Source organism: Bos grunniens, chromosome 16 (assembly GCF_055505025.1).
Source record: "Bos grunniens cultivar Pamir isolate PY7600 chromosome 16, Bosgru_T2T1.0, whole genome shotgun sequence".
NCBI lineage: Eukaryota > Metazoa > Chordata > Mammalia > Artiodactyla > Bovidae > Bos > Bos grunniens.
Genome location: NC_141180.1, coordinates 48,367,629 through 48,383,493, shown reverse-complemented (window position 1 = coordinate 48,383,493; position 15,865 = coordinate 48,367,629). Strand labels below are relative to the sequence as shown.

The following is a 15,865-nucleotide window of genomic DNA, read 5'->3' as shown; positions in this document are numbered from 1 at the left end:
GCATTGGAGAAGGAAATGGCAACCCACTCCAGTGTTTTTGCCTGGAGAATCCCAGGGACCAGGGAGCCTGGTGGGCTGCTGTCTATGGGGTCGCACAGAGTCAGTCACGACTGAAGCGACTTAGCAGCAGCAGCAGCAGTGTGTGAAATTTAGTAATGTTTATCTTTTTGCCAGTTTTTCTAAATGTCCTATGGACATCTAATAACAACATATGAGATATAAAATTTTAAATATATTTGTGTATGATATGATTAATATAAATATAAATTTATTATATTTCAATTATTAATGCCATCATTCAAGATGCTCCTATTCTTATTTTTTCAGCACTTGATAAAATATTCTCAGAGAAATGTTAATATGTCTTACTATGAGTATATTTTTTTTCTTTTCCCTTGTATTTCTTCTGATCTTTGTTTCTTTGTTAAGGTGTCTAATGGTTTATGATGTCTATCTTCTTTGTGAAGTGTACCTTTCATCATTAAAAATACTCATCTTTGTTTCATTTAAAATAAGTAAATTAAAAAAAATAAAAAGAATGAAAGAATGTGAACATGTAGTAACAAAAAACAGCAGTTGGGCCCTGAGAGCAGGTAACAATTTAAATAACAGATCAGCCATATAGCAGTCACAGAATCTTCAGTTCCTCCCTGAAACCATAGATAAGAGTCTAATGCACATTCCTGAGTTGTTTTGCAGATACTAAAACCCCAACCAGAAGCAGAAGTGAGCTGCATGCTGACCACTGGTTGGAGCCAGAAGGTTGATTATTGAGATTCCCAAAATACCACCCTGTTACTTCACCATCAACCAATGAGAGAACTGTGTCCAAGCTAATCGTATATCCTGAGATCCTTCCCCTCAAGACTGTCTTATAAAACTCTTCCCTGAAATCCATTGGGGAGCTCAGGTCTTTTGAGCATTAGCCACCCATACTCCTTGCACTTGGAATAAAACCTAACTTTCCTTCATAAAAACCCAGTGTCAGCAAATTGACTTTACTGAGCACCAGCAAGCAGACCCAAGTTTGGTAACAGTGGTAGAAAGTTTAGATAAATACCTCTTAGACCTAGGGGCAGGAAAAGATTCTTAAATAAAAACATCTACCCTGGATTTCTCAACTTCCCCTTCCAAAAGGCTAACAATAAAATAAAAATCCATTAAGTTCAGGAAAGCGCCTCCTTTAAAAGCACACCTTATTAAGAACTAAAATTCAGGGAGTCTGACCGCCACAAAAACAAAAACAAAACAAAAACCTTTGTCTTCTCTAACCTCTAATTGAGCATTTCCTTCAATTATGAATGTACACCAGGAATTGGAAAACTATGTTCTTTGGGCCAAATTCCATTTGTGCTTTGTAAACAGACTTTTATTTGTACACGGCCACGCTATTTGTTTACCACTGTTGGTTTACTACTGTTTATTACTGTTGTCCCCTACTACGGCAGAGCAGCTAAAACAGATACATTGCTTGAAAAGCCTAAAATATTTAGTATCTAATCCCTTACACTAAAGCTTGGTGATCTCTGGTGTTCAGTTCAGTTCAGTCGCTCAGTCATGTCCGACTCTTTGCAACCCCATGAATTGCAGCACGCCAGGCCTCCCTGTCCATCGCCATCTCCTGGAGTTCACTCAGACTCACATCCACTGAGTCGGTGATGCCATCCAGCCATCTCATCCTCTGTCGTCCCCTTCTCCTCCTGCCCCCAATCCCTCCCAGCATCAGAGTATTTTCCAATGAGTCAACTCTTCGCATGAGGTGGCCAAAGTACTGGAGTTTCAGTTTCAGCATCATTCCTTCCAAAGAAATCTCTGGTGTACAACATAGCAAACATTATAAACTCCCTTAGCTCACAGGTGAACCTAAATAATATCAACTACCATTAATTTATTGATACATGTGTTAAAAGTTTGAAATATATCATGGTTTTCATGCCTCACAACACCATGAGATAGGTTTTATTATTTCATTTTATAAAGAAGAATATTAATTTTTAGAGTTCTGTCACAATGCTATGTTTTAATTTTTTCTCAGTACTTCAATGGAGAAGGCGATGGCACCCCACTCCAGTACTTTTGCCTGGAAAATCCCATGGACAGAGGAGCCTGGTAGGCTGCAGTCCATGGGGTCGCTAGAGTCGGACATGACTGAGCGACTTCACTTTCACTTTTCACTTTTCACGCATTGGAGAAGGAAATGGCAACCCACTCCAGTGTTCTTGCCTGGAGAATCCCAGGGACGGGGGAGCCTGGTGGGCTGCCGTCTATGGGGTCGCACAGAGTCGGACACGACTGAAGCGACTTAGCAGCAGCAGCAGCAGTACTTCAATGACTTTCCAACCACTACTTTTACTCTATTTGACTTATCCATCTGTTCACTGAGATGCCATGGATCCCTTAGCTCTGAAACCTCTATAATAGTTTTATTGTTGGTATCCTTACATTTTAACGTTGCACTGTGCACTAAGGCGCTTCAGTCACGTCTGACTCCGTGCGACCCTGTGGACTGTAGCCCGCCAGGCTCCTCTGTGCACGGCATTCTCCAGGCAAGAATACTGGAGTGGGTTGCCAGGTCTTCCAGGGATCTTCCCAACCCAGGGATAGAACCTGCGTCTTTTACGTCTCCTGCGTTAGCAGCTAGGTTCTTTACCACTAGCGCCATCTGGGCTAGAAGGTAATAAACAGAATATTCACAAAATATCATTTTCCAGTTAACTATCTGTATTTTAACCTGTGATGAAAATGCAAAATATTTTGATACACTTTCTAATCCAGCAGCCACCTAATGCTGACCAAAAAACTTACATGGAGGATCCCTCAGAACTTTAAAGTTTTCCTTCCTCATCATCAACCCTCTTTCTGCGGGAATTACATATTCTTACATATTCATAATTACATAGTCTTACATATTGCACATTTTAAAAGCACCCTCTCACAAATCATTCAACCACAACTACTAACATAAACCATCAACTACCTAGTTACCCTAGTGAAGCGCCCCCACCCTCATTCCTGGTGGAGACTTTTTGGCCCTCTCTGTGCTTCCCTCTGGCAAAAGGGTTCAGAGTGGGACCCGCTATGCAGGAAACCGACACGTGAAAGTAACGCAAAACTTGGGGAACTTGGGGAGACAGCTAAACCCTAATTTGTTGTTTAGTCGCTAAGTCATGTCCGACTATTTGCGACCCCGTGGACTATAACCCATCAGGCTCCTCTGTCCATGGATTTCCCAGGCAAGAAGACTGAAGTGGTTGCCATTAGGTTGCCATTCCCTTCTCCAATTGCGTGCCCTCATTTCCCGCCCTCATTCACTGAAAACCCTGAACGGGCGGCGGGGAGCCGGTGTTGGCGCCAGGAGAACTGGGGAACGAGGCTGCGGTCCACCGGAGCCCCAGTCCCCGGGACGCTAAGGCGCAGGGATATGGCCCCGCCTGCCCAGCCCCAGGGATGCCCCCTCCCGCGTCTCTCTACCTCCACAGGGCCGAGCCGCAACAGCTCAGCCAGGACAACAACACCGCCACTCCCGAGGCGGACATGGCGCCGGCTCGCCACTACCCAACAGCCGTGCCACGGGTGCGGGTGGCTGGAGGGGGCGGGGGCGGGGGCTCTTCGCCAGGCGCTGGCGTGTGCGCATGCGTGCAAGCGAGCGCCGAGGCCGAGCTGCTGGAGGAGAAAATGTAAATCAGATTTTAGGAAAAGCAAAAGTGTGTTTTTATGGAATGAAGTAGCATAACCACTTAGGAAAATGTGAATTGATTGGATGAAGGTGAAACTTTTAAGCTAGTGTATCGTTTAGCCCAAATCTTCATTGTGACAGCATATAATCACTGCGATAGCTATTACATATCTAGCAGTACCCTCTCTGTTGCACGAAGCAGGCACTCGATAAGTGATTTTGAACACGTGTACACCCGTGGCGGATTCATGTTGATGTATGGCAAAACCAGTACAATATTGTAAAGTAATTAGCCTCTAATTAAATAAATTTAAATTTTTAAAAAATAAAGAGCTAAAAAAAAATAAAATTGAACAGAAGTGAATAGTAACATGTGCTTATTGAACATCTGCTTTATGCCCAACACTACCTCGTGCACTTGAGTACCAAGAAATAGGATAGCATTCTGATTTGCAAAGGGATTTGCAATCTTGTAGTAAAGCCAAAATAAACAACAAAGCAATCACATAGTGTTATAATCTAACTGTTTACTTGTACCCCAAATAATTTACGTCCTTGAGGACGACAGCTGTATCTTTAGTCGTCTTTATTTTATCGTGCCCAGCATAATCCTGTTCTCAGTGTTTACTGACTTAATGAATCACTGAATAAAAGTTGTAAAATTTGTTCCAGGAACTATTAGAGAATGGGATTGTCTATATACAAATGATTTGAGAGATACTACATTTTATGCGATTTTATTCCCAGTTTCTTGCGAAGCAAATTTATATCAGAACTAGATGCCATAGTTAATATGCGTTGCAGTTGAAAGAGCATTTGATCAGCAGTAGGTATCGTCAAACACAAAAATAAAGCAGCCAATTATTTAATCAGCAAAATGAGTTTATTTGGGAATAGCAGAGAATTGCAATCCGAGACAGGCAAACTTTGGTGAATCATAGACAAATTTGGAGAACAAAGGAGAAGGGACCTGCTTTTACTAGGTTTTAGGAGGAAACGCTTGAGTTGTTCTGAACAAACATTCACTGGAGAAGAGCCAGGGTTGGATGTTATGCAGTTTCTCTTTGGGTGTAAGTGGTAGTGCATCGCCAGTAGGTCAGGGAGGGGTCTTCCTTCCTTTTTCTTAAAAGCAAGAGATAAAATTGCTCTGTGAAAAATATCTTCCCTTATACCAGAAGAAAAGTAATATTCTTATCTTCTTTCTTGCTGCTGGTTATGCAGACGGCAACAAGTGGCAAGTGGGTGAGAGCTCCCTTTTCAAGACTGCCTGACTCCATTTAAGATGACGTTTCCTTTATTTATTTTCATACACACCCCCATTTATTTTCATATCTCAACTCCAGCACTGTTGTAGACACATCAAAGTTCAGAAGGAAAGGCCCATGGTTAACTCTAATTTTGAAGCAATCTAAGGAATCTGGTAAGTCTGCATCCTTTCGATATATATATATTATTTTCCCCACCACACAGCAATTAAATGACATGGAGTGAGGAGTGAGGTGGGGGGGAACACACAAAATAAGATGGAGTGGCTTTGTGGGAACAAGAATATCCTGTTCTTGCAGCAGTAAAGAATCAAGGTAAACAGAGAGACACCAGGACCATGCCTCAGCTATTCGTTCTTGAGCCAGTGCCAAGGCTGTACAGGCAGTACCTGCTTTCAAATGATTGATTACTTACAATTGGTGGTTGCCTTATTATAGTTGCCCAAGTTGGGTGAGCTCACTTTCTGTTGAAACCCCTATTGTTTTATCTTGAACTTTACCTCCCCTTTGACTGGGGCAACTTCTCCCTAAAATAGAACTCCCATAGCCACCCAACCCCTATTTCACATCTCATACCAGAGCTTGTTCAGGACAAAGTGGGAGGAAAAGATAATGTATAAACCTGTGGGAACTGATCACTCCCCCCTCACCTCCTTACATCCGTAAGTCTCCAGCCCACATTTCATATCTTCACTAGTTCCCCAGGTCACAGTTCCATCTGGCCCCTGATCTGAAATAGATTGTCCGGGGTCACTAGGGACCCTGCACTAATTGTGGCAGAGGACATATTCCTAGCATATCAAATTAGAATTGTTTGTCATAATCTCGTGTTTGGGGTTCATATAGTTTATGTCATAGGCTAAACACTACTCATGGATAACATTGTTTTCATGTGAAGCAAAATACATTTCAACAGACATGAAGTGAATTTAGTGGACACTTCTGTCCCTTAACCCTAAATTCTGACATTTAGACACATTCGGGAATCCTTGATCACAATTGAAAGATTGGCACTACTGACGTTAACACCTTTACTTTCTTACCCTCAGAGGACTTAGCCAAAATCATGGCCACATTGATGTACACTCTGCATGATCTTGTTCCACGTCTGTTTTCATGTCTTTACAGCATTAGAAAAAAGTGCAATACCTAATTTCTAACCCACTATTCCTGCATCAGAAATAGAATTCACTCTAACCATTTTTAAAATTTTCATGAATACTTTTAATTAGTCTCCTTAAAATAGCATAACATCCAATGAAGTCTGAATTCCTTTAACAAGTATTTATCAAACTATTAAAATGCGGCAGACATTGAGCCAGGCATAAACCATGTGATAGTAAACGGAATATTCTTGGTCCCTACACTTACAGAACCTACCTTCCTTGGAGGTGAGCAAACAGAATCAAGGGTTTAGTTTTTAAATATATATAGGTTTAGTAGATAATAGACAAGAAATGTAATCTAATTTTGAAGGATCTAAGAATCTAATGTTTAGGAAGATAAGATTTTTTTTTAATAGGATCATTCATTGGTTACATTTTTCTAAAATCCATTTTATTATAAAAACATATATTCAGGAAAGTGCACAAAAGATGTGTACGATACTTAATAATTTGTTACATAATCGCTATGCAAATTTTTAAGAACTGGAACATTATCAGCATTGCATAAGCCCTCCTTATGCCAAAATCATTACTCCCACTTTTGTCATGAATCAAGCATCCATATATGTGGGTCTATTTCTGAGCTATTTTGTTCTGTTAGTCTTTCATCTCTCTGTATGACAAGCTGTGATATCTATCTAATAGAAGAATTCTCCCCTCTTGTTTGTCTCCATGATTTCTTTGGCTATTCTTAGTCCTTTGCATTTTCATATAACTTTTAGAATCAGTTTGTTTAATTTTGCAAAAAAAAGTTGGGGTTTTATTGAGATTTTATTAAATTTATATCTCAATTTGGAGAAAAGTTGACATCTTTACAATATTAGCCAGTAGTAGGCAAACGTTTTTTTTCTAAAAGACCAGATAATATGTATTTCAGGCTTTGTCTCTTAGAGGAAAAACTGAAGCTATTATGTAGACAATTATATAGCCATTTTAAAAGGTGAGAACCATTCTTGGCTTGCAGACTCCTGAATCTCAACAAATCAGAAGTTGTTTTGAATGGATTTTGTCTATGGACTGCAGTTTTATGGCCCAATAAATTTAATAAATTTATTTTCTTTTAATTTTTATCAGTAATGTTGTATAAGGTTTGGGGTTGCAATATTATATATCTGTTAGTTATTCTTTCCATTGAATTCTTAATTTTGGTTATTGGATTTTTTAACAAATTCTAGAATTCACTTGTTTTTTCACATGTTCAGGTATCTGCTGAAATTTCCAAACCATATATATTTCCTTGAACAGAAAAAGGAGTTATTTTATGTCTGAAAACTTCAATGTCACCATTCTCTAGGGGACTGTTCCCATTGTCTTTTTTCTAGTTTTTCGTTGTTTCGTGTGCTTGATTATATTTTATTGTAGTCAAGATATTACAGTAGCAAAATTGTTTGTAGAAACAATTTCAAGTTTAGGATGATATTTTCATCTAGAGAGAGTTTTTGATTGCTTATGCCAAGGGTTTGAGGAAGCCCCACCTCTAGGATCAGTTCAGTTCAGTCACTCAGTCGTGTCCAACACTTTGCGACCCTCATTAGTTATATGTTAGATTTACCTGAGTAGCCTCATTCATACACAGCATGGTAACAATATGTAAAACGTCAGTACACCATTGTTCATCTTTGATTCTCTGTTAAAAAAAAAAAAAAAGAATTTTGTAGAAACAATCAGGCCTTGGAAAAATCAGTTGCTGTCTTCAATAGGAACTGCAGGCTTTTATACTTACAGCAGCAAGCATGGGTTACCTCTATCTGCTGCTGCTGCTGCTGCTGCTAAGTCGCTTGAGTCGTGTCCAACTCTGTGCGACCCCATAGACGGCAGCCTACCAGGCTCCTCCATCCATGGGATTTTCCAGGCAAGAGTACTGGAGTAGGGTGCCATTGCCTTCTCCTATCTCTATCTACCTACAGCAAATAGCAGTTAACTGATTCACACATCTTTATTGAGAGGCTATTGTATGTGAGGGGAATGAAGAGATGACAGTCTTACTTTATAGCAGAACTAAGTGACTAATTAATTAGTTGACAGATCTCAAGATAAACCCTAAGTTTCAGCTTTCAGCTCTCTTCTGCTTTTCCAGATTATATACTCTTCCCAGGGACTTGCAAGAATCTAATTTCCACTGCTTAAATGCCTTTATTTCTCTCACACAAAACTGAAAAAACAGAATAACAACTTGGTATTTTTGGCTACTGGATAATAATGGTTAGTAATTTTCAAAAAAATAATGACCAACAAGTATACAACTTTTCATTAGAAATAAAATAAATCCAATTAAACAGTGAGATGCTATTTTTTAAATCAAAGTGGCAAAATATTCTTTTAGTCATAATAAATGCACAGTGTTAGGAAAGGTTCAGAGAAATGCTGTCTTATACTGCTGGAGGAGAATAAATTAGCACAGTGGTTTTTGAAGAATATGTGTCAATACAGCAAAGCCATGAAAATGTGCATACCCTGCAACTCACTTTTAATGATGTAGCTCAGGAAATAAGAGTGAAATGGCAACCCACTCCAGTATCCTTGCTTGGAAAATCCCATGGATGGAGGAACCTGGTAGGCAGTCCATGGGGTCCCAAAGAGTCGGACACAACTGAGTGACTTCACTTTAAACAGATTTAGCTCTAACATTGCATGTAATATCACATTGTTTATTAGAAACTGGAGACAATCTAATAGTGGATTGTTTAAATAAATTATAGTACAGAAATACAATGAAATATTGAAAACAAATGGATAACTACAGACATGAAAAGTGTTAGTCGATCAGTCGTGTCCAACTCTTCGCCACCTCTGGACTGTTGCCTACCAGGCTCCTCTATCCATAGAATTCTTCAGCCAAGAATACAGGAGTGGGTTGCCATTCCCTTCTCCAGGGGATCTTCCTGACCCAGGGATCAAACCTGGGTCTCCTGCACTGTAGGCAGATTCTTTACCATCTGAACCACCAGGGAAGTCCATCCATCTACAGACATGGGAAGTCAGTATTTTGTTAAATGGAAAATGCAAGTTATAAAAGAGTGTGATCTTATATTTGTTTTAAAAGATCATACATGTTTATATACAGTACATATAGAAAAATATTGAGAAAGATGCATATCATGTTGCCATTGGCAGTCTCTGGATGGTGGAAATGTGAGTGATTAAAAACATATCTTTACCCTATATTTATACTCATTTAAATGAATGTGTATTTACCTCCATGTTTTTAAAAAAGGAAGGAAAAGTCAAATCCTAATTTTAAAAAATGCTTTGCTTAGGTTTTGGCTTGTGATATGAGAAACCATATGCCCCTAGAGGCATCTGCTTGGTCTTGCTGCTTCTGACTTGGATAAATTTCAGTTTGTTTGTTTGTTTTCCTGCAAATACCATAATTAAGGACAACAGCTCTCTCATTTTCTACTAGAGATATTTGTGCCTGATTGGGGAAGGAAGTCACCTTTCCAGGGGAATGGTTTTGTTGCAAAAGGCCCATATTTTAATTGGGGAGTCTTTAGTGTAAGTTCTGTGGAGCGGAAGGAGAAAACAGATGCAAGGAATGGACCACAGATTGTAAGGTCTCTATTTAGTCCTCCTTTCTCTAGGTTTCTTGAATCTTAGAGGTAGGGATAATGGAAGGATACCTGAAACCTGGTTATATAGGTTCCCTTTAAGATGGTGAGTCATTTCAGAAAAGAAAAGACAGAACAACTGAAAATAATATTGAACATCAAACTGATACTAACATCAAACTGTTAGAGCAACCCCACAGCTATAAAGAGAGGCATTTGACAGAAAGTTTGTACTCTGAATTGATACAGAGATTCCAATTGAACCAAAACTCAGAGAGGACCATTGTTGGTAGGCTCAGTAAATGATGACACTGTCCATTAAAGGAGTCTTTCCTAAGAGCAAATGAAGAGTTACTTGTCCGGATAAGATAAACTTATGTATATAATATGGCAAACACCTATCCCTTCTATATCCCACAGCCTCTACTCTGATTATAAGAAATCCTGGGAAAGCGACCAGGGCTGAATTTTCCTTGGGGTTGCTGCCAGATAGGGTTGAAATTTTGATTCTCAACTTATAGGATATGGCAGTAAGGAGCTAACCTAAAGAGAAACCACATCAAGATTTGAGGGCTTCACTGGTGGCTTGGTGGTAAAGAATCCACCTGCCAATATAGAAGACACAGGTTTGATCCCTGGGCCAGAAAGATCCCACATGCCATGTGGCAGCTAAGCCCACGCACCACAACTACTGAGCTGTGCTCTAGAGCCCTGGAGTTGCAACTGTGGAAGCCCATTCCCCCTAGAGCCCACTCCACACTAAGGGAGGCCACCCCAGTGAGCAGCCCAAACACTTCAACAAAGAGTAGCCCCTACTCGCCACAGGAGAAAGCCTGCTTGCAGCAACAAAGACCCAGCACAGCCAAAACTTTTTTATAAAAAAATAAAGTTTTAAAAAAAGATTTGATGGGAAGAAAATCTTCACATCTTCACATGCTCATCTTCACAATAAAAAGTTACTGTCAACCTGGAGTAGAGGCTCTTGAACATGATGTTAGGGGTGTGTCCAAGGTAATATGTTTCTGATTAGCAGTTACATACTGAAGTTTGTTAATGCTTTACTTTTAAAAAGAATAAATTACTGTAGATAAAGTCAGCCACATGAAAGAGTCATTCTCAGACACTCAGATGCTTTCTTGAATGAGAGAGAAAATGGTGGAGTTTCAACTATTAGCACATGAGCATCATTTTTCGTATGTCACTGTGGCTGAAAGGTTGACTGCTGCTATTCTAGAGCAAGAAACAAGGGAGCTCCTGGGTAAAAGAGAGCCCAGGCAGAATCCTAGGCAGGAGAATAGGTCCCAAAACTGAGGAGGTGGGAGGGAAATTGGGAAATGTTGTGATGCAAAGCAAACTAAGCAAGAGGCATGCACTTGAGGCTTTAAAGAAGCAGAATTAGCCCTCTGTGTGTTCAACTGGACATCTTGATACTCATAATTTATAGTAACACAGAAAAGGCAGTGGCTGAAGAGTTACTCCAGTTAAATGCCAGTTCTTGCAGGGAGCAGCTTTTATAGATGAGTGTGGAGCTGATTCTCTTCTCCTTGGTTAGTCATGGGAAACCCATTCCAGGGACACATAGAAACTGTTCTTGTCATCGAGGCAATGGCAGCCAATTGGTCCAATTTCACAGTCTACACAGACCAGGAAACTGTTGCCCACAACCTTGGTGAATTCCATGTTCTGAAAGATGAACATGTCATCAACCAGCCTGGGGAGGTCACCCTCAGGACTGTTGCCATTAGCCGGAGCTGACTTCTTTCCCGTGGAAGGCAGGAAAAGCTGCAGTGAAGAGAATATCAAGAATACAAAAACTGAACTGGCCCAGTCATATGATCATCCTCATTCTACTTATACTTTCCACTGTTCCCTAGCAGTTTCTTGGAATAAGAATAAATCAGGGAACCCTATCATTAAATTAAAGACAAGGATGCTGAGAGGCTCCTGTGTTGCCTCTGGTCCATGCCCTGATTCTTAAGAGATGAAAGAGGAGCTTTGACTGCTTGCTCTGGTAATGTGGGCTTCATAGTTATCCTTAATGTGGTCCATAAGGCCCTGCTGCTGCTGTTGCTGCTGCTAAGTCGCTTCAGTCGTGTCCGACTCTGTGCGACCCCATAGACGGCAGCCCACCAGGCCCCGCCGTCCCTGGGATTCTCCAGGCAAGAACACTGGAGTGGGTTGCCATTTCCTAACTGTTCCTAATCTCCCCCTGGCTCATTCTGCCCCAGCCACACTGGTCTTCTTGGCTTCTTCAAGCAAGATAAATCTGCTCGGCCGTCAGTTCTTGGTGAGGTCAGCTCCTTCATGATATTCAGTGCAAATGTAACCTCCTCAGGAGGGTTTCTCCAAAAAACAATCTGAATTAGCTTCCCATACTGCCTGTTGTATTTTTATTTTTTAAAATGGCTTTACTGAGGCATAATGGATACATATGCTGCACATACTTACAGTGTACAATTTTATACATTTTGTTTTGGCACCTATGTATACCAATAAAGCATTACTATAATTAAGATTCGGAGAAGGCAATGGCAACCCACTCCAGTACTCTTGCCTGGAAAATCCCATGGACGGAGGAGCCTGGTGGGCTGCAGTCCATGGGGTCGCTGAGTTGGACATGACTGAACAACTTCACTTTCACTTTTCACTTTCATGCACTGGAGAAGGAAATGGCAACCCACTCCAGTGTTCTTGCCTGGAGAATCCCAGGGACGGGGGAGCCTGGTGGGCTGCCGTCTATGGGGTCGCGCAGAGTCGGACACAACTGAAGCAACTCAGCAGCAGCAGCATAATCAAGATTATAAGCATATTCTTTATCCTATAAGTTTCCTTATGATATCCCCTTATTTTACTTAATATTCTTGGAAATGATCTTCTTGTTTATTGGCTTAGTTCTTTACCATTTCCTCCACTAAAAAGTAGGGCCCTGGAACTTACCTTTCCTGTTCATTACTATATTCCCAGTGCCTGGAACAGCAACTGACACAAAATGAGAACTCAAATATTTGTCAAAAGAATAAATACAAGATATCTGGCTTTGCTCCATTCCATCACTATTGTGAATATGCTGGATTTGTCTTATAAAAGGAACATTAAAAAGGAAAATGTTGTTCTAGAATTTGGAATGTTATCCTAGGATCCTTGCACCCACTAATCACACACACACACACACACACACACACACACACACACACACGATACCTTTAATTTCTTCCACATGGTTGGCTCATACACATTTAATTGCCCCCAGAATACTACAAAATACAATGGCAGCAAGTTTTGGTATCACTCTACTCCTCATCACTGGGGCTGCTGCCAATATACTTGCTATTTCCCACTTCATGATGCCCTGCTAATGTATCCTCAAACTCTAATAGGATTTCCTCAATGTGCTAGTCTGGCATTGGCAGTCAGAATAAAAGTAATTTTTTTTTCATTTAAAAAAATTGGATTGACATTGGCCCAAAAAAGGTAAATGCTTTGGTCAGGATGAGTAAGCCTCTCCCCAAATGTTAGCAGGCATATCCATGAGAACTGCTGTGCATGCGTGTTGCTTCAGTCATGTCCACCTCTTTGTGACCCATGGACTGTAACCCTCCAGGCTCCTTTGTCCATGGGATTCTCCAGGCAGGAATACTGGGGTGGGTTGCTATGCCCTTCTCCAGGGGATCTTCCCGAAACATGGATCGAACCAGCGTCTCTTATGTCTCCTCCACTGGCAGGCAGGTTTACCTGGCGCCACTAGGTAGCCACCGCTAGCGCCACCAACTGCTAGCGTGTATTAAATTCCTTGAAGTTTGCACTTCTGAACTCTTGGCCATACTGTGGTCTATAGGGTGTCCCTGACAGAGGCGGGTATTGCTGACAGGGAGAGAGCACTAATCTAGAACATATCCACTCCCCATCCTACCAGCACTTGGCTTAATAAAACATATATCTGAACACTATCCTTTGCTGTGTTCCCTGAAATGTCATCTGAGGACATAAAAAAATATGATAGTCTCTCTTCCTGTTATATTGTCATTTCAGTCACTTTTTTTTGCCTCAACTGATGGTTAAATGAGTCTCTAATGATTTGTTTTCCCCTAATTGAAAATGGGAGTAGGCAGAAGCAAAAACAAATGAAAATAAAAACTCAGGAACCAGGAAACCTGAATTTCAGTATCAACTGCAACTTCCCATGGACATGTTTCCCCAAAACTATTTCTGGCCTACCCCCTATGTGGTAGGTGTGAAATCATATCTAAACTAAATGTAAGCAGAGTAAAATATAAGGATAAAAACTCAAAAATTACTTAAGCATTTGCCCTCCAGAAGCATCCAACAACAGCTTCCCTTGCACTGTTCCCATGTACAGTGCAAAACACCACTTTTGCAGTCTCACCTGACTAGTGACTTTATTTTCTTGGGCTCCAGAATCACTGCAGATGGTGACTGCAGCCACAAAATTAAAAGACGCTTGCTCCTTGGAAGAAAAGCTATGAGCAACCTAGACACCATATTAAAAAGCAGATATTACTTTGCCAACAAAAGTCCGTCTAGTCAAAGCTATGGTTTTTCCAGTAGTCATGTATGGATGTGAGAGTTGGACTATAAAGAAAGCTGAGCACCGAAGAACGGATGCTTTTGAACTGTGGTGTTGGAGAAGACTCGAGAGTCATTTGGACTTCAAAGAGATCCAACCAGTCAATCCTAAAGGAAATCAGTCCTGAATATTCGTTGGAAGGACTGATGCTGAAGCTGAAACTCCAATACTTTGGCCACCTGATGCGAAGAACTGATTCACTTGAAAAGGCCCTGATGCTGGGAAAGATTGAAGGTGGGAGGAGAAGGGGATGACAGAGGATGAGACGGTTGGATGTACAGAGTTTGAGCAAGCTCTGGGAGTTGGTGATGGACAGGGAAGCCTGGTGTGCTGCAGTTCATGGGGTCTCAAAGAGTCAGATACAACTGAGCGACTGAACTGACTGACTGTCTGACTGTTATTAACCATTTATTTATTCAAGGGGTTCCTTCTATTCCTCAATGTTTCCATTTTTGTTGAAAACCTGTAAATTAGACCCACAGACTTTATGTGCCCGTGTATGGATCTTGTGTATGTGCCTGTGTCTGGTCTTAACTTACTCATTGCAGTACCAAGGACATTTGCTAGGGTCAGGTTATAGGATGTAACATTTGGAATACAATGAAGCCTTCTAGATTGGGGTGGAAATCAAGAAATTAATGTTTAATATAAGGTAGTTAACTCATTTGGTTGGAAACCAGAATTGCCAGTTAGAGCCCTGTCCAGGTGGGTTATCTTGGTTTTTAGGACCCCAGCCTAATCCTGAACTGGCTCCTCAGAGCTGTGTAAAAAACCACAACGCAGAGACATGTTATGGATGTCTTAGTGGAAACCCTTTTGGTTTTTCAAGAACAGTTAACAGTACCCTTTTAAAAATAAAATAGTTTTCTCTTTGTAAAAATACATTATAATCATAGAAAACTTTATAAGCATGCTATACTATAGATGAGAATAAAAACTATTACAATAGAAAACTTCTGTTAACTTACTCATAATTCCCCCCTGCCACCGCCCGTAAGTACCTGTGGTGGTTTTAAAATGTCCACAAATTCTTTGACAGTCCTTCCACCAAGAGGTAGAGTCCATGCCTTCCCCCTGGAGCCCAGGCAGCCACTATGACTCCCTTGATGAAACAGAATGTGCTGGGAGTGACAGGCCAAGTCAGAAAAGGCCCGGCCATTCTTGCTAGTTTCTCTTGAAACACTTTCTTTCTCTGGCTACTCTAAGGCTACCATGCAGAGACTGTGTTAAAATCTTCCCAGTTCACAGGCAGACAAGTAAGTGAGAAAGCTTTCGAAATGACTCTGTCTGGGGCTTGGAGATGAGAGTAAGGGAGGGAGCTGAGCCCAGGCATAGATTTAACAAAGGTTCTTTCAGATCTTTTAAAAAACATAAAGAAAAGGGAGAGGAGTTTATAATTCCAGAAAAACCGGCTAAGAAAGGAAAAAAAAAAAAAAACAACTAAAAAAAAAGAAAGAAAATAATTTTTTTTTAAGTTAAAAAAAAGAAAAAGAAAAGAACAGAAGAGCAGGCTAGACATACTTGCCAAATACATACAGGTCAAGATCCATGAGGCACCAGGCAGATTTTTGTAATCTCCTTCCCTTCCTTAACTCCATCTCTAACCCAAACCCTTTGAGTCCTAG

General features: G+C 40.7%; 1 protein-coding gene across 1 annotated transcript in view; it reads right to left on the bottom strand.

The window, feature by feature from the left end:
• The window catches only part of CATSPERE (catsper channel auxiliary subunit epsilon), a 160,021-nt gene extending 156,446 nt beyond the window's left edge, over positions 1–3,575 (bottom strand). Inside the window, exon 1 of the mRNA XM_086344924.1 lies at positions 3,472–3,575. Within this exon, the coding sequence (XP_086201050.1) occupies positions 3,472–3,536 (65 nt within the window). The 5' untranslated portion in view covers positions 3,537–3,575. The remainder of the gene's footprint in view (positions 1–3,471) is intronic.
• Positions 3,576–15,865: the final 12,290 nt, after the last annotated feature.